This window comes from Rousettus aegyptiacus, unplaced genomic scaffold (genome assembly GCF_014176215.1).
Source record: "Rousettus aegyptiacus isolate mRouAeg1 unplaced genomic scaffold, mRouAeg1.p scaffold_m13_p_7, whole genome shotgun sequence".
NCBI classification, from domain to species: Eukaryota; Metazoa; Chordata; class Mammalia; order Chiroptera; family Pteropodidae; genus Rousettus; species Rousettus aegyptiacus.
The window spans coordinates 36255164-36275547 of record NW_023416310.1 but is presented as its reverse complement, the minus strand read 5'-3'; the positions used below and the strand labels follow the sequence as shown (position 1 = coordinate 36275547).

The window sequence follows — 20384 nt, the reverse complement described above, 5'->3', positions numbered from 1 at the left end:
AAAGACTTTAAGAGCAGTGATTATAAAAATTCCCCAGCAAGTAAAGGCAAACACTTTTGTAACAAATGGAAAGATAGGTTAATGCAGCAAAGACATAAAAGATACAAAGAAAGATCAAATAATATTTTTGGAACTGAAAAAGTACAATAATCAATTTGATTAACTTGATGACAGATCAACAAAAATTTATCTGACTTGAAAAACAGTAAAAATATAGAAAAACTGAACAGAGCTTCAAGAACCTGTAGCCAATAACTATAGATTTAGTATTCATTGTATTGGAGTCCCAGAAGTACAGAAAGAGTGGGCGATGAAAAAATATTTGATGATAATGGCTGAAATCCTCAAGTTTTATATGCATATAAACCTATGGTTCAGTGAATCCCCAATATGATAAACCCAAAGAAATCAATGCCCAGACATAGAGAATCAAAATGCTGAAAGTTAAAAACAAAGAATAATCTTGAAAGGAGCCAGAGTAAAACGATACATTAACTACAGAGGAACATTCACTCAAATGACTGCGAATTTCTCATCAGACTCTATGAAGTCCAGAGGGACATGTCTCAACATGTTTGAAGTGCTAAAAAAAAAAAAATTGTTAGTCCAATATCCAGCAAAAATATCCTCAGGAATTAACGCTAAATGAAGACATTCTCAAGTGAAGAAAAACTAAAAGACTCTGCATAGCCAGCAGACCTGCTACATCAGAGTTGCTAAAGATATTCAGAAAAAAAAAAAAAAAAAAAAAAAGAAATCATATGAAAAAATAACTATCAGAAATAAAATACATTTGAGAGTTGAGGTAAAAATTATAACTTGGTTTGAGGAATTTTGAATGAACATAGATGTAATATATAACAATTACAACATATCAAAATGTATGGGACACAGCCAAAGAGCTTAGATACAAATTCTAGCATTGAATACTTATACTATGAAAGAAAGGTTCACTTAAGTAAGTTTCCACTCAGAGAAAGAAGAGCAAACTAAACCCAAAGCAAATAAAAGGAAATAATAAAGAAAAAAAAAAATGAATGAAATTGGGAACAAAACAATAACGTAAATCCATAAACCAAGAGCTCTTTCTTTGAAATGATCAACTGATAAACCCACATCAAAATAAAACTATAGAACTTGCTGACATTTAAAGTATAATAATACCATGAACAAGTCTATACATATAAATTGTCAACTTAGATGAAATGGAGCCATTCCTTAAAAATCATAAACTACTAAAAGTTACTAAAGATGAAAGACATAACCAAATTAGTCCCAAAACCACTAACAAAAGTAAAATAAAGGGTTAAAAAAAAAAAAAACCTCTTCTGAAAAAGGTTATCTCTAAGCCCAGATGGCTTCACTGTATAATTCTATAAAACATTTTTAAAAAGACTAACACCAATTCTATATACTCGTTTCCAGAAAGCAGAAAAGGGGAGAATAATTTGCAATTTATTGGAAGCCAGCTTACCCTGAAACCAAAACCCAATAGGCAGCAGGACAAAAAAAGAGAAAACTACAAACCAATATACAAGGAAAGGGAGGTTGGAGAAGACAGGTAAGGGTAAAGGGTGTCAAATCTGTGGTAATGGAAGGATATTTGAGTGGTGAACACACAATGCAGTATACAGATGATGTATTGTTGAATTATACACTTGAAACCTATGTAATTTTATTAACCAGTGCCACAATAAATTTAATTTTAAAAAAAAACTACAGACCAATAGCCCTCATGACAGATATAAATATCATCCACCATATTAAGAGTCTAAAGAAAAATGACATGATCATATTGATATATCAATGAAATGCAGAAAAAGCATTTGATCAAATTCAATACCCATTCATGATAAAAACTCAATAAACTAGGGCTGAGCTTCTTCATCTTGAAGAATATCTACCACAAACAAACAAACCCTATAGCTAACGTCATATTAAATAATGAGAGACTGAATGCTTTCTCCCTAAAACTGGAAACAAGTCAAGGATGTGGACTCACCATTCCTATTCAATAAGTACTCAAGTCCTAGCCAGTGCAATGAGTAAAGAAAAATACAAGTCATATAGATTGAAAAGAATAAAGTAGTCCCTATTAGCAGATAACATTATTGTCTATATAAAAATCCCAAAGACTCTGCCAAAAAAAAATAAAATAATCCTAGAATAAGTTTACCAAGATCATGAGACATAAGGTCAACACACAAAAAAAATTGTATTTCTATATACTAATAATGCACAATTGGAAACCAAAATTATAAAATACTATTTTGAATAGCACTGAAAATTTAAAAAGAAAAACAATAATTATAGGTGGCTAACAGTACATATTCAGGACAAATATTAAAAACTACAAAATGCTGAAGAAAGAAATCAAAGGCCTAAAGAAATGGAGAGACATATTGTATCTGTGGAAGACTCTTTTAGTAATAAAATTTTTCTTGAAGCCTGATATATAGAACAGATCATAGAAATGCTCAGGTTGAAACAAGGGTAGAAGACCAAAGCCCTCTTTCACCTGTATACCTGGGTTCCACAGAGGCCAGTGTAAAGATATACTGGTAATTAATTTATTTTTTATATCTGTTTATATCTCCAGTTATATCTGTAACAATTTCTTATTAAATGTCTGCTTTTCTCTCTTTTTTAAGCATAAACAGTAGCATTTTGGGCATATTCAATTCTATCAGTACATTTTTTCTTGGCTGTATTAAATTTTTGCTATTATAGAACATCATTGTTTTGCTCTCATAATGATTTTTAGTATGGAATGTAAAACAATTAAAAAAAAAAGCCTGTTTATTTTATTCTTCAGTTACCTGTGCAAGAAAAATATTGATCATTTAGTCTTTATATTTTATTGTTTTAAGTATTTCTCTTTGGGCACCTGATTATGGTATTTAAAATTTTTTTTCAATTACAGTTGACATTCAACATTAGTTTCAGGTGTATAGCAGTTAGACATTTATATAACTAAGCGAACCCCTGATAAGTCTTGTACCTGATACCATATAGTCATTACAATATTATTCACTATATTCCCCAAAATGTACTTTACACCTTGTGATAATTTTGTAACTGCCAATTTATACTTTTTAATCTCTTCACCTTTTTCAACCAGCTCCCCAAATCCCTCTCCTATCTGGCAGCCATCAATTTGTTCTCTGTATCTGTGTTTGTTTCTGTTTTGTTTTTCAGATTTCACATATAACTGAAATCAGATGTCATTTGTTTTTCTCTGACACATTTCACCTAACACAGTGCTCTCCAGGTCCATCCATGCTATCACAAAGGGTAATATTTCATTCTCTATTATGGCTGAGTAATACTCCATTATATTGTCATTGTCCATTCGTCTTTTGATTGGAGCATTTAATCCATTTACATTTAATTATTAATATGTATGTAGTTATTGCCATTTTATTGTATTATGTAGTTCTTCATTGTTCATTTATGCTATTGCTCTGTCTCTTTTGTGTTGATGACCTTCTGTAGTGTTGTGTTTGGATTCCTTTCTCTTCATGTATTATCTCATGTAGATTTTTGGTTTGTGGCTAATATATACCCAAGATATTTTTATAGCAGTCTATTTTTAGTTGATGGTCACTTACATTTGAACATATTCTAAAATCAATGACATTTGTACTCAACCCCTGCAAATTTACGTTCTTATCATTATGTTTTACTTCTTTTCTATGTGTGTGTGTTTGTATCCCTTAATTTACTATTGTGATTATACCATCTTCCTACTTTTGCCTTTTAACCTTTGTATGAGCTTTAGTAGTTGATCCTCTGCTTTATGTGTTTGCCTTTGTCAGTGGGAATATTTTTCTTTGCAAGATTTTCTTGTCCACATCTTTGATGTTTTTTCCTTCTTCTTAAAGAAGTCCCTGAATTTCTTGAAATACAGGTTTGGTGGTGATGAACTCCTTTAGCATGTTCTTGTCTGGTAAGCTCTTTCTCTCTTTTGATTCTAAATGATAATCTTGCTGGGTAATCTTGGTTGTAGGTTCTTGCTTTTCATCACTGAATATTTCATGTCGATCCCTTCTGGCCTGCAAAACTTCTGTTGAGAAATCAGCTGACAGTCTTATGAGAGCTCCCCTGTAGGGCCGCTTTTAAGATTCTCTGTCTTTAACCTTTGGTATTTTAATTATGCTTTTCTTCCTATTTGTGTCACACAGAAACATTTGCCCATTAGATATACAACTTCAGTTTGTCTCATTTTTCTTGAAATAAACTGTGTGGGGATTTTTTAGTAGGTTTTACTAATTTTCCTTCTTTGTTTTTAATTAAGTTTATTGGGGTAACACTGGTTAATACCATTTTATAATTTTCAGGTGTACATTATAATTTGACATCTATATATTACTAATTTTCCTTCTACCAGTCTCCCAATACTTTGTAAGATACAAGGTTTACATTCTCAATTGTAATTTGACACTAGATATCTATGTTAGATTTATAACACAATCTTTTAACAGAAAAAAGATCAAGTACAATGAATAGCTTTCTTCACATTCTCTAGAAATTGAAATTGTAACCCCATATCACCATAAGTGCTCAAAAACATGTATTCTAATGTAGTATATTTTGTTCATTCCTTTCCTGCTATGTATATACGCCAAAGAAAAAAAATTCTAGCATAAAAATTAGCATTACAATATCTGATCAGTACATCTTCTCCATTAAAAACATCTAAAGATTTGCCTCTACATAAAATGTTATATTTTTTCATAAAATCTATAGGTATGTAATAAATCACTATTATATAATATCTTAAATGAATAATTTTCAAAAACTATTCTATTATAAATATTTTGGTATCTGAATGAATTCTATAAGGAAATGTTTTATCAAGATTTCACTTACCCAAGTATTTTTTTTGTTTTATTGTTTAAAAGACCTAGTTTTTTAAATAGTGTATCTTTAAATTATTATCCAATGGGAAAAAGACATGATCAGAATAACTCAATATTTGTAAAAATATCTATTTCTATGTTTATTTAAATTGTATCATAGGGATTTTAAAAGGCTTCTTTTTGCTTATTAGACTTAAACACACAAAATCCCTATAAACTAGACAAATGTGCCCATTTTTGAAAAAGCAGGAAAATCCATCGAATTTTTCTCATCAGTTTGTATATACTATTAGTTACCTATTCTCACTTTTCTTTTGATAAAAATATTGTTTGATCAGGGTGTAGTACATTTTTATGTAATTTTTCCAGTTCTTAACATTAGATTTACTATAAATATCAGATGTTCTTTCACAGATTTTGTAAATGTAATATTAAAAACATTATCACTGAAGCTCTACACCTCGAGTTGTCAATCTGAATGAAAATGACACTATTAGCATCATCACTAACAGATTTCTTAAATTAGCTGCCAATACTATCAATTAGATAGTGCACTGTTATTTTAGAAATGAGCATGTCATGAGCATGTTGTCGGCCACTATTTTCTCTGGCTAAGATTAATTCAAAGTGTTCTTTGATAAAGGGCATCAATCAATACAGCAAAGAGATATGAGTTCAAATGTAAAAGGAGACAATTATTAAAACGTTGGCATGGAGGCAAATTACTTAATCTCCCTAGGCCTCAAAGTCTTCCTTATTAAGTTGTTAGAAGGATTAAATGAAATAATGCATGTTAAGCATTTAACACAGAGCTTGGCACACACCAAGATTTTAGTAGTAGTTGACGATGATTTCCTCAAAAAGATGCCAAGAACTGTCCCTAGCAATTATCAGATACCACAGACACACATGACTGATCTGCTACTCTTTACCAGAGGTTCTCTCATTCTTTTTTACTTTTCTATGTTCTATGTTCATGGCCACTTCAGTAAGGCTTTGGAAACATTACCTGTAAGAATTTCATTAGGTGGCACTCTGAACACCTACAATGGAAGCTATGCACTCCATGAGCCTCTTTCACACATGTTGTAGCTTACAATTGCTCTTGATTGAAATAAATTTGCAGGAAAGCTGCCTTTACTCCACACTAAGCCTAGGAGAGAAAAATGGCCAGTGTCTCTGGGGAATAATTAACAAAAGACAGTTTGTTTTATCTTCATGATAAAATACAGCCTCCCTATTAAAAGGCAAATTCATCATTCCCAAAAGTTAAATAGAATGACACTTTAGAAGTAATTCCAGCTGATTAAATTTAGGGTTCTGAAAAAATTTTTAATTCATGAATATACTCTGAATCTTTCATTTGATTTTAAAATGTATAAATGTTCATTTAACTTTGAGCCCTTGCCTCTCAGTGTTCTATTCTGAGCTAGTCAAACAAGTGGTAGCAGGCATGCTGAGCTCGATAATACTGCCTCTCATATTTAAATACTCTTTTTTACTTGGATTGCAAATTAAAGACAGTCTCCTGAACACTGACACATTTTCAATGATTGATTTTGCAAAACGTGTTGATTTTTCCTACACTGTTTTGCCTGTGTGTGTGTGTCAACTTTGGCCTCTTTTCTTGCTCCTTTGCAGCACTGATGTCTGTTTGAAGACACTGTCTGCCTGATGTGAAAAATGTACATTAAACTTCATGACTAATTACACGCATAGAAAATTCCTGATCTCCAATATAAAATACCTATGTCCAGAAACAATAGCAAAAGCTTCTGACTATGTACAAAACTCTTAATTAAACCTTTCATTCATTTGGTTTAAAAGAAATTCCAATAATTTATTTTCCATTAAAGCTCTGTTTATATTGTAAAAGTAGATTTCTTATGCATGTTACATGCTGACTAGTCAATCGATAACAATAAACACTATCCATTTCCTCCAAACGTTTATACCTGCTATTAGGTCGACTTAAGTGCTACTCAGTAGAACTGTTTTACTCTAGACACAAAACTGTCTACTCTTAATACAATATCCATTTTTTAATTCTCTCTACACTATTTTTGAGCAAAGTAGACTTTTCCCAATATATCCTATAATCTATGGATTAAGTACAGGCTTCTTGTATTTGAAAAACATGCTTGAAAAGAGAATGAACAGATACCTCTCTCCCCCCAACTATCTAAATAATATCTTTAAATCTAAAACCAGTGTCTTACACCCATACCACATGTTATAGTATATAGAGCACAAAATTTCCTCTCAGATAACCTAGTTGTTGGGAAAACGATTTTTCCCTATCAAACTAGTTCTAGAGTTATTTTAACCATTTTTGGAAAACTATCATATGCAAGATGTTGTTTAAGCACTCTGAAAGAATGCCTGCAAGGAGTTTATCATCTAGAGTTGTCGAGGGTGAATCAGACAATGTACAAATAATAATCATATGAAACGATAAGATAAGCACGGAGAGAATACACTATGGGAACAAAGAGAGAGAAAACTTGCGGCTATTCCCCTGCTAGCCTCTTTAGCATGTTAGAATTTTCATAAGGCTTACCAGCCACCATTTGTTTTCACAACTGATCTAGCAGCAGACTCCCCTCATTCTCGGTCTACCAAATCTAGGTACTCTGCTCTCTTTGGCTGTTGCTTGCCTTTTTGTTAAATCAACCCTCCTTTGCCTCTAGTTGTTAATTTCACGCAGTTACCAAGTGCAGAAATGCATCCATGCCATCGCACTACCATTTTGGGAAACCCTGCAATGACTACCAGTGTACCAACTGGCTAGCCCAATCCTAGTTATGAAATTTTACTTGCTTGAAAATGATGTTTCAAAATGGAAAGATGAGAGGAGGAAGGGGGAAAGCAGCCACACTATTCTTCAGAAATGGTCACAATACCTAAGCAGAGCAACTTGGATTAAGGTCTGCACATGAGCCAAAGCTTAGAATTTCATTGCCTTTGTTGGCTCATGTCACTTCTTTAATTAATGTCACTTTCTCTGGTTTAATATCAGAGCAAGTGACAAGAGTGCTTCTGGATGAATTGTGTTTTCTGAGGACTGTATGGCATACTCTCCCGCAGTCTGACAGAGGGACGTGCCAGTTTTACTTGGCAGTTACAATGCACCAGCTTTAGTTTTAGTAGTTTAATTTGTGGCAGTTATATGTTTTGAATACGCTGAAGTATTCACAACGGTCTCATGGAATCTGTTCCATAGATAAAGTTTACACAGTGGAAAAGGAAAAGCAATGGCTATAAGGAGATTAGGAAAAGCCTCTCTTGGCCACAGCTGGTCTTACAGGCATTCCTATAAATTTAAGAGCATTTAGGGGATATGATTAAAGTGATCAAAAAGAATGATGACCTCCCCCCGCCCTTTTTCTGCCTTGTTCTGTAGTTGGTGTGAGACGATCATAAGGAATATGATATTTAGAACTCAATTTTATGCAAAATCCATTATTCAAGAAGTGAAGTTTATATACATGATAGACATGCAATGAAATAAATGTTAGACTAGGAAGCTTTGTTACTTATGCATTAAGTTGGATCTAACATTTTGGTAAACTAAGTTTTTATTGCTATAAAACTCAAAAGAATTTCTGCATTAAGGAGAAAGGACTAAACTTTCATTTTTCGTTTGTTAAAGATTTTTCTGTTTCAGGCTGAAGTATTCTGAAGGGTTTTTATTTGGAGTTTTTCCTTCATCTCCTTTACATACTTTTGTGAAACATCCGGTTATGGTGATAGCTGCCATCAAGGAGTTTTTCCAAACTTTGCTGCCCTTTCTAAATTTAGGGTTCTTTACTGCAGCAGGTTGAAGATCTGGCTTTGACTGCACCTGGCTCTGCTGGAGAATAGAAATATTCATCTCCACCGAATGCATGCTGCTTAAGTGCTGGAGGCACTTGCAGGAGAGTAACTCTCATTGGAAACTTCATTACAATACTTTCTCTTCCCTACATGAAGTAGTAATTCTCATTCACCAAAGATAGAATTTGCCTCACACAGCCACAGGAGTTCCTGTTTGACTTTCAAAATTAATCAACCTCTAAGCTGGAGTAGAAATGGCATGTCCTTTAACCTTAAGCACAAAAAGCTCTCAACAGACTGCAGTTTTTATATCCCTGGATGGAAGTTTGGGCCCCTGATACTTAAACTTGATGCACATACTGGGTTTCTGGCAGGCTTTTGCCCATACCCATCTGCTAGCCTGGCACTGTGCCCATTCAGAAGGTGTGATGCCAGTTTCAATAGGGCATAGGTGCCAATCAAAGATGGGTTTGGAGGGGCAGCATGCAGAACGCAGCAAAAGTCAGCTCTTCTGCCAGAAGATCCTCCTGTTATCATATAATGCCAATGAAGGGCCACATGCTTCATTGCTTGGGATCACATTGCATCTGTAGATGTTTCTGGCCTTCAATGGATGTCTTTCTACGGAATCTTTTTCCTCAAGTATTGATGGAGATGTTAAAGAAATAAGTCTACCTGACTAACTAAAGGCCAATCTTTAAAAAAATGGAAATCTTCAACAATTATCTTGAAATAACTGCTGAATTTTCTATCTTTTCTCCAAAAATACTCTTTCACTTATAATACTGTATTCAGTCTATATAATGGAGTTATAAGGAACAAACATTCTAAAGGAACACTTAATTGCAAAACCAAGTACCTACACAGTATAAAATCTATAAATACTTTCGTTTCATTAAGTGTGGATAGTAGACAAACTGTCATCATCCAAACAGCTAATTTCTAATGAGTTATCCCATTTAGAGGTTTAGAGTTGTTCTTCTCATTTATTTTATAAGCACAGATATTTCTATCTTAAAAGAAGGACCATACTTCCTACCATTTATTCCTCTTCTTCTCTATCTAAAGAAAAAATACTCTAAAACACTTCAGAAGCAAAAGTCTATCCATATTTCAAAAGGAAGCCAGAAGCTCTCAAAAGCTGAAAATTCTTTTATTGTGAGGCAATAGAGGTGATCTCATTTCATGAAGAAGAAATTTCCCTATAGCAATAGGTTTCAAATTTTAAAACCTTGACCATTGTAAACAGTTACAAGATAGTAACAAGTGCAGTGGAAAAGACATTATATATAAATCACTGAAGAACAGAAGAGTTTGTGATTCTTTCCTTAAGGCAAAAGAGTTTAACAGTAACAATGTTGAAAATAAAAACCATAATATAAACTATATTAAAAAGGTCCAACACTTAAAAAAAATGAAAAAGAAAAGCAAAAGCTAAGCTTTAGAAGAACTCTCCCTTTTTATACAAAGAACCCAAACTTTTGCAAATACTTAGATTTCTTAACCAATAGTTAAATAAACACTGCACTCTCTTTAAAAACTCAAAATTAATAGCCTAAGGACAGCACATACAAAATTAAAATACATGTTCTAGGTACTCTTATTTCTTATGTGTAGGTCAAACAAGTATATTAAATTCACAAAATACAACTGATCCCTGCCTCCTTTGAGTGTATATCACCTCTTATTTCTCTACACATTCATCTGGAAACTAATTCATTGCATCTACTATAGTTTCTAGTATGTTATCCTTATTTCATATTTATTTCCTTCTTGATTTCACCCCTACGGTATCATTTGCAAAATCTCCTAGTAACAACTGTAGTGGCACCACAGTGTGGCATTGTGTTATATAAGACTGCTTATCTCAAAGCTTCTCTATAAAACACTGCAGAATAACATTTAACACAGCAATGTATAATGAAACAACCTGTGTTTCAGTAACTCCACTTTGTTGATAGCATCATTAAGTTCTTGTGAACATTATCCTGCATACCCTAAAAATCAATCCCTTATAACTGACTAAAAAGTAAAATAAGTAAAAACCACACATGCATAAATTATTTTTTCTATTTCTTAATAAATAAAAGTCTGTTTCATTAAAAATAACATAAATGAGTTATACTTTGGTAATCTCCAAAAATTCTAGTATTCCTACCCTCTTTCTACTCGGGGGAAAAATTCCTTCTATGTTTCTAAAGAGCAAAACTGAGCTAATTTGAGAGCATGACCAAAAATATGTACGAAAGTCACTTTCTAAACATTTAGCCATGGATACATGTCTTAGTCTTAAGGCTTCACCAGAGTTCATTTTAGGTCTAATAATGTAATATTCTTCATAAAAGATAATGCTATTGATTTACTGTCAATAAAGCATACCTAGATTCTTTTAGATGATAACCATAATTGTTAACTTGTCCCAGATTTTCTTGTGACTAAAAGTATATCTGTAAGATTACAGGATGAAATTAAAGGTGACATTTATAATTATGGAAGAAAATAAAGCCAACTGGCTTGCATGGGTTAAATATTCCAACCTCAGTCTCAATCTCTGAGGCAAATAACTGTTGAAGATCTACTCTGTGCTTGATATTAGAGATGCTGAATAGGCTTTGAAGCCCAACTTCAAAAAACTAAAACTTCCAAAGATAAATAATTTCTATTTTTACTCATCTAATAAGCCTGCAAAGGAATTTGGCTGGAGTTTATTACTTAAAATTCTGTTTTTCTGAATTTTTGACTAATTCCTGAAACCTGGTATCTTTCATATCTAAAGCAGATGAAGCTTCAATGAAAACTTTTCACTATATTATCATGGCTACTATTGTAAATTTTAGGAGAAAATATATATATATATTTGTCAGAAAGTAAAAATGTCATAGTCTTCCACCAATATTCTCTATATTCTTAGTTTTACCACATTAGTAACTAAATCTATCACAATCTTTGGCAGGATAAATAGAAAAGAATAGATGTCTCTGTCACCATCCTAATCCCCTGAGGCACCACACATAGAGTCCAATCATCACTGACTACGGGAAATTCTAAATAAATAAATTACATTTAAGAGCTTACCAAGTTCCAAGTTCTTTAAAAACATTATTTATTTAATTCTCACAATTATCATTCAGTTATACAGAACAGAAACAAAGACTCATGACTGGGTGAAAGTCACACAGTTTTTAAGCAGCGTAGCAACCCAGATCTGACCAACACCAAAACCCATGCTTCTATTTATGCTATCTATGAGAGCAAAATTCAAACTCCATTCTCTCTCCTCCCCTGGAGTTTTATACACGTTTTCTCTTATTTTATACTAAAATGCCAGAGATTTTTCTCACCCCCTAAACCTTTCTTCCTTTTCCCCTCCTCTCTTTTCATATACAAAGAAAATCTTGACTTTGTATTTCCATTCAAACTTTTTTTCCCTCTTAAACTATTTCTATTAATGCTACAGGTACATAATATCTCCAAGTTAACAATACCAAACTTCTCTGCCCTTTCCCCTTTACTGTAAATTGCTGATTACTGAAAGGCCTTGGCTATTGATCTCAAATAATAACATTTTAGAGATCTGCATTTGCACAGTGCCTTAGACACAGAAGCTGGTTTCTCTTCAGTCTCAGGCAACAAACGCTAATGACGTATCTTCCAAAATAGTGCATCTGGAAAGAACAATACTAGAAAGAATGTAGCTGGACACAAGGTAGTAAGGAAAATCTGAATTTACCCACTTCCTTCATAAATATAGAGGGAGAGAGAGAAAGAGAAGTGATGAGAACCACGGTAAAATGCAAAAAAAAAAAAAAAATCATATATCACATGGATTGCTCAGATAGCTTTAAAAATAATAAAAACTAAGTTTAATGAAGTTAAGGCTGATTATTCTATGATTCAACAGTGCCACTTTTGATGAGACAATGACAACCTTTGGAACACAAAGCTTTGTTACGTATTCTAAAGCAGGGAGTCTGTTCCTCAAAATAGCTAAACCTTTTTTTAAGGTCTTTCCCCAGTGGTGTTCACTAGCTAATATTTCCAGAATCCAGGTTATAAAATTCAGATGGTAAGGGGTATTACATATACGTGGAACCTTGAAAATTACTGTGAACAAATATTATTTTGGTAATGATGAAAAAGTAAAAAATATGTGACACATACTAAGACTGAAAAAGGCAAAGATTTTTCTGTATTTGAAGAGAGACAAATTAATCACATATCAGAGCAAATAAATCCCTTTTTCTCAACAGGAACCACACAAGTAGTGGGTATGTGTACACACATGTACAAATATATATATACATATATATATATGTATGGGTACAGACATTTAATTTTAAACGTGCACTTAAATTTACTCAAATATATTTACATTTTTAGAAAAAGAAATAAGATCACTATGATCAGTGCATTTCAGTAGTTCTTTGAAATTACTCAAATAATTCAAACATTAGCAAACCAAAAGTACATCTGATAAGCTGTCTTACACAAGGCTGTATCTCAGCCACATTGGAAATAATTGATTCGACTCTGTATCTCTGACGGAGTCAAGACATTATGGTAGAGACCTTAACTCTTTGCTAGACAAAAGAATTCACTAATTCAAAGTCTCAATTAACACTTATTCCATAGAGAATTCTACTCTCTGTGGGCTCCAAGTACTCTCGTGGTCTTTACCTGCATGATCCAATATGGTAGCCACTAAGCTATATGTAGCTACTGAGCCCTTGAAATATGACTAGATACACCCTGGACTTTAAAGATTTTAACTAAAAAAGTAAATTTTTTTTTAATATTAACATGTTGAAATGACAATGTTTTAGATAGACTGGATTAAATATATATTATTGAAATAAAATTCACCTGTTTCTTTTTACATTTTTAAACATGGTTCTTAGAAAATTTTAAATTACATTTACGACTTGAGTTAAATTTCTATTGATCAGTGCTGCCTATGCAACTCAATCTAATACTTAGAATCACAGCATTTTCCAAACAAGTTCGAAATCTTTAAATGGCGAGACTGTCCTTTATTTTGCCCAAATTTTTGGTGGTCTTATCTTTCCAACTAGTTTAGACACTGAGGTGATTAATAACTTACTGACTGAATTTCATTCGTTTGTTCAAAACCACAATCTCAATTTTATCAGAAAAGTTTTATCCTTCATGATCCATACAACGTTCGTTTGTGAAGGGTGGCAGAATGTGCCACCCTAAAATATGCCTTTGACGTAAAGATTACATTAAACCCTTGAATAACACACGGGTTAGGGTGATGATCCCCCTGCAATCAAAAATCTGCATATAATTTGACTCCCAAAAACTTAGCTAATAGCCTGTTGACCGAAAGCCTGATAACATAAACAGTCAATTACACATATTTTTATGTTATTTGTATTATATGCTGCATTCTTACAATAAAGTAATTGTAAAGAAAATCATAAGGAAAATACATTAAAAAAAAAAAACATTTAAGAAGGCCCATGGAGTTCAAATCCATGTTGTTCAAGGGTAAACTGTACTTTTTAAGCTGAAAGGACTTGAAAAATAGCAAATGCAGAAAGCGGCTTTTTCTAAACTCCCATTATTTCCCTAAAGATAGATCCCTCCAATAAAACCTCAATTGTTATAAATCCCCTCCAGGAAAATTTCATCAAGCAAGAGAGACTGACTCTTATCACTGAGGAAGAGATTAGAAGTTGACCACACTCCCAGACTTCATCACAAACTATCATTTACCCCATCTATTCTTCTAAGGAACCATTCATCTCCTAACACTCATTTACTCTCCCTTAAGTAGCCTCCATCTCTTCTCCTGTTCTCTATTAAGATGGTTTATAAGCTCTCAAATCTCATCACTTGTTGGGATATTCATTTTTTTTTTCCTGTGATATCCCCATTCACGTAACATTGAAAATAAATTTGTATACCTTATCTCCTATTAATCTACCTATTGTCAAGTTTATTTCATAAACTCAACTACTGAAGATAGAGGGAAAGTGATTCCTCCCCTACAGTTTGAAATGTTTAATGAGGAACCCAAGATTCCCCCAGTAGAGATCTTTTACCAACTTCTTAATCTCCTACAGAAACAGATGGAATGAGTCAATACATTTAGGAGAATTTATCCTTAAGTGGAATTTTTTCTAAATCACTGATATTTATCATATCTTATTCATTAAATCCAGTCTTGTAATGGGTATCCCTGATCATTAAAATACAGATTTAAGGTAGCCTTAAATCATCCTTTTAAATTCAGAGTAATTTAAACAGTTTTAAATGCAGTGTGAAAGAATACTAAGGGCTCCTTATCTGTACCAAAGAACAGAGAAAATAATATTGTCTATTTTTTCAATCATCCCAAAGATGGCACATAACTGGTACCACTCTTCGTACACAGAAGAGGAGTTAATTCATTCTATACAATAGACGTCTTGAACTATTACGTAGTGGAGCCTAATTAAGAAATGACCAGGGGAGAGGAAAAAAATGGTGTAGATTATAGAGGCTCTGTTCATCCCTCTGGTGATCAAATCAAAGTTGTGAGAGAAACAAGGAGGAACAGCAAGGAAAAATCGCCTTGGATCTTGATGAACAAGCCATACAACTAGGGAGAAATCCAAGAAATCACCCTGCAAAGGCAGAAGGTAGAATGGAGTGAGGATGCAGGGCTGCCTGGTCTTGAGCTGAGTGAGATGGAGGCAACGGCAGCAGCAAAAGCCTCTTAAAGGGGCCGTGTCCATGAGCGGATTTTCACAATGACAGACCTGCTTGCTCTCAGCACCAGTGCCGATTCGGCTGTGCGCAGTGGGCACCAGGGATTTACAGGGAGACATTGTTGGAGTGAGGGCCAAAGCGAGACTCGCTCTGTACAGAAGTACCAGCAGTATCCTTTGTTCCCTGTTGAGACCTCCCTGCTACCACTGTGCAGACACAATGCTGCCATAGCTGTGACGTCATCAAACTGGATAACAGAGGTAGCTCTGCCCAGAGGATTCCCTGAAACCCAACCTCCCCCAACTCGCGACCCCACTCAAGTCACATCCAGGTATATCCTCAGTGAGTCACATGCGCCTTGCCGAGCAGCGCCTAGACTCACACTGAAGGCAGCTGGCCTCGGTTTCCGGTGTGGCCTTTTGAGGCAACTATAAGCACAGCATCTGTGGTTGCTTGCTGAATCTCAAGAGGTGGCCCCGGAGGTGTAGAGGCTTGGGCTAAATTTGGCCTGCAGCTGAACCCCCCTCAGGACTGTGCCACTGGACACCTACTTCTCCAATCCACACTAATAAAACCAGGAGACTTAAGAGCTTTGCTTAGTACATAGAAACAGACATGGAAAGACAGCCAAAATGGGAAGACAAAGAAGCAGAAGCCATATGAGAGAACACAACAGAGATCCAGATAATGGAGTCAAGTAATCTAACGGATGCAGTTTAAAACACTGGTTATAAAGATGCTCAATTAACTTTTAGGAAGTGCAGAAAACTTCAACAAAAAGATAAAAAACATAAAAATGGAAATGGAAATTATAAAAAGGAACCAGCTGAAATGAAAAATACATCTGAGATGAGAAGTATATTAAATGGAATAAACAAAGTGAATAAAGAAAAGGATGAAATGCCCTATTCTAGTGGACTGGAAAGCCAATCAGGACACTGAATCAGAAAGGCAAGAGATAAGATGCTAAGACTAAAAAAATAATCTAAGGACTGTATGGGACACTATTAAGGATCCAAATATCTGTCTGATTGGTATAACTGAAGAAAATCAAGATGCTGAATAGATGTTTAAAGAAATAATGATGGAAAACTTCCGTAGCCTGGTGAAGGAAATGGGCATAAAACCCCAGGAGGCTCAGAGAATCCCAAAAACCAGGGATTCAAACAGGCCCACAACAAGACACATAATTAAAATGCCAAAGGTTAAATACGAAGAAAGAATATTAAAAGCGGCAAGAGAAAAACAGATAGTTACCTATAAGGGAACACTCATAAGACTGGCAGCCTATTTCTCAAAAGAAACTATGCAGGACAGAAGGGCTTGGCAAAAAAAAAAAATATATATATATATATTCAACAGGATGAAGACCCAGGATCTACAACCAAGAATACTGAATCCAGCAAAGCTATTTAGAATTGAAGGACAGATAAAGAACTTCCCAAACAAAAATAAGCTAAAGGACTTTATCATCACCAAGCCAGTATTATAGGAAATGTTGGAGGGACTTCTTTAAGAAGAAAAACTGTGTAACAAAAACAGGAATAAAGAATGGTAACAACTACATTCCTATCAATCAATAAGTACCTTAAATGGAAAAGAATTAAGTGCTCCAACCAAAAGACAGAGTGGCTGAAAGGATAAGAAAACAAAACCCCTATGTATGAAAAGGAAGGGGATGGAAAAACATATTGCTTTGATGGACTTAGAAGGTATTTAAGTCAGACAGAGAAAGATAAACACTATATTATTTCACTTACATGCGGAATCTAAGGAATAAAAAGAACAAACTAATCAAAAACAGACTCACAAATATAGTGGACAATTTGGTGATGAACAGAGGGGAGAGGGGTTTGGGGGGCTGAGAGAATGGGGTGAAGGGTTAAAGAAGTACAAATTAGTAGCTGATGGATGGTCACAGGAATGGGGAGTACAGCAAAGGGAATGCAGTTAGCATTAATACATTGGTTAGGTGGAAGGTCAGGGGAGGGAGGGAGCAACTGGGATTGTTTTATGAACTATACAGATTTCTAATCAATGTACTGTATTCTTGAAACTAATTAAAATAAATAAATTAAAAAAAATAAGGATATGTGGAGATATAGTTTGGAAGTGAGGTTTTTATGTTTATCCAAAGAGGGACTTTAAAAGGTTGAGAAACACTACTACTAATAACTAATACAGATAAATTTCTCCCAAGTGAATGTGTATCACTCTCACTGATGCCAATGTCAAATGTTAACTGGGATAAAAAGCCATACCAAATTAAAAATAATCATAAATATTAAAAAAGAAGATATGACTGGAACTTAAATAGTAATCATTAAGATTTGCAAATGGAAAGTGTTCATATTTATACAGTTGTGGTTTTGGTTTCCGAGCTGTAAAAAGCAATGTTTCCAGAAAAACACACTCTCGAAAAAGAACATTAACATTTTGTCTGGCAAGCTATGTTACTGTGCTCTGAAAAGACTTCTAAGAGTCATTCAGAAAAACATGGACAACAAGGAGTGGGGTCTATGTCTTGAAACTAGACATTCTACTAAACATTAACTATCTTCATCTTAAAGTACATTTATTCTATTTTACTTAAAGTTTCAATTTTGAAATATTATTAAGCACAGTTATGGTCATATATGTAAGAATATTTGGTAATTCATAGTTATACCTTACCTAAATATATCAATCCAAATCCTCCTGAGCCAATCTTCTTGCCCAGCACCCACTGTTTTCCCTCTGTATCATCCAGAACCTTGCCTTCTGGAAGTGCAAGAGGAAGTTTGTACTTCTCATTTCTTCTTGGTGGCATCACTTCTGCTGGCAGAAGGGGGGAGATAAGTGATTAAAAATAAAACAACAGCAACATAAAAACTCCAGTTGAAATACATTTTTCAAAATGTCTTCTATGGGGCACTTTCCCAGGTTCCTAAAAATTAGGATTCTGGAGTTGACTGGGTTTCAGAAAGCTCACACACTATATTCAAAATGGAGATACACATACATTACAATATTGAATTCTAAGCAGTGCTGATATTATAAAACAAACCTGTTAAATGTCACTTAATTCTACATTTCCAAAATTTACTTCGAGGGTCTAAAATACCTATTAACAGTGAGGAGTATACCTTATGAGTTAATTTCTGATAACAAAGAGAAAATATATTGTATATGTTCCTTTCACTGAAAATGCTAAGTGAAGATGAGGTCTTCAGTCACTATGAAAGAATACAGTTTTAGATTGGGAAAATACAGAAGATGGCAATAGACATCATCACCAAACACAGCAAGTGACACATAGTATTTAAATGAGCCAGGGATTTTCATGGATTTATAATTTAGCGGAGCGCTAGGCCACTGGGTAGTTTCAGGCTGTTACACACCTCTTTCAGCTTCTTCCTTTTTCTTTGTACCCTGCACCTTCCTCAACCTCACCAAAGTAAAAATTGCCCTGCCTTAGAGATTAAAGCCGTACTGCCAACGACAGAAGCACAGACTCCACAGTACAGTCACACAACTTTAATCAATTAATTGTAATTGTACACAGGTTAGTGAATTTCACAATGAGAGATCTGGGGCTGAAAAAGGAAATTTCTTGGGGTGGGGGGGTGGGGGGTTGGTATATCACGTATATATGCCTGAAACTAATTTAAATGTGAAGGTAACTGCAATCCTCTAAATATTTCCAAATAATTTTTAAAAACTGGAGAGTGCTTTTGAATGAAAATTAAAAGTTTTCATTTTATCATCTTGTCTTACAAATAAGAAAGTGTTCCTTTTAATAGGTTTTCCCTCCTTCATTTACTTTAATCCAAAGCCCTATCATTTATTTAGCAGCAGTGTCTCAGGTAGACAAAGCAACACAGCTGAAATCTTTAACAATATTCACCTGTCCTCCTCCTAACGCTAACACAAGGGAAGCCAGGAAGTTTGGTAGTAAGCTAAGCCTAAAGTATTAAAAGGTTTTGTGGGGATTCCTCCACGACCAACACTTTATATATACTGGAGTCCAAAAATATTTGTTTTAAAACCTAAAGTCTCCAAAGAACAACTTTTCAGCTGCGCATAAGTTCTAAATAAGTATAAAGAGGATAAATACAGTTTGGGGCATCAGAACTTCAGCACATCCTGGGCGCGGAGCCCCAAGTTCACTTTCCCAGACGCAAGCGACAGCTTCCCCTCCAGGCCAGTCCCCGACACGGTGTCCCATCTACTTCTGGGTTTCTGTTTAGGGCGACGATGAAAAGCGCTCAACAAGAGTTTCTGGGGACAAACCGGTACCCAGAGGCCAGAACGCGCGCCAGGACCCGGCTTGCGGCCGGGCGCGATGACGCCCCGCCCCTGCCGGCGTCCGGCGACTCCCGTCCCACCTTCCACGCTCTCGGTGCCCGCGAAAGAAAATCCTCCCCCTTCCTCGCCTAACTTCTCCGTCCGGCGCTTTGGGGCAAACGCGAACTGGGCGGGGGGGGGGGGGGGGGGGAGGGGAGGAACGGGTTCTCGCTCCCAGTTAGGAAAAAGTAAGGAACCAACCGCGGAAGCAGGGACCCCTTCCGGTCCGGCTTGTCCCTCCGACGGCAGCTCCTCCCCGGGCCTGGGGCGCAGCGCGGTGGTGCCGGCTCTTGCCCAAGGCGCTGGGACCCGGGAGCAAGCGGAGGCGGACCAGGCCCTGGACGTCCCCGCCGCCAGGCCGCGCGCGATGCCCCACGCCTGCCTGTCGGGGCCGGGCGGGGCCGCGGGCCTCCAATCGCGCGGGGAGGCGGGCCCGCCCCGGCGCCGGCCCTCGGGAGCGGCCGGACGCGCTTCGCTGCACGTGGGCCCGCCGCTGCGGGCGTCCGGCACCGCCTTGCTCGGGGCGGAGGCGTCGGCCCTGGGGCCCGCGCAGACTCGCGCAGGTCGAGGCCGGTCCCTTCGTTACAGCTGCTGGACCGCACTGTGGTGACGCCCAAAGAAAGAGGCAGCGGCGGGTCTAAATCGAGAATGAGAGCTGTATTA

At 35.6% G+C, this 20384-nt stretch overlaps 1 protein-coding gene across 4 annotated transcripts in view; it reads right to left on the bottom strand.

Annotated features, from left to right (window-relative positions):
- The window catches only part of VRK2 (VRK serine/threonine kinase 2), a 105129-nt gene extending 85017 nt beyond the window's left edge, over nt 1-20112 (bottom strand). Inside the window, exons 1-2 of one of the 4 annotated variants that reach the window (XM_016165163.2) lie at nt 19923-20112; nt 18069-18209 (exon numbers count right to left, since the gene is read on the bottom strand). In XM_016165163.2, coding sequence (XP_016020649.2) covers nt 18069-18204 — 136 coding nt within the window. In that variant the 5' untranslated portion in view covers nt 18205-18209; nt 19923-20112. Of the gene's footprint in view, nt 1-18068; nt 18213-19491; nt 19667-19922 lie in introns of those variants that run through there. The other 3 variants (XM_016165161.2, XM_016165160.2, XM_036225091.1) reach the window with 3 other exon arrangements.
- Nucleotides 20113-20384: the final 272 nt, after the last annotated feature.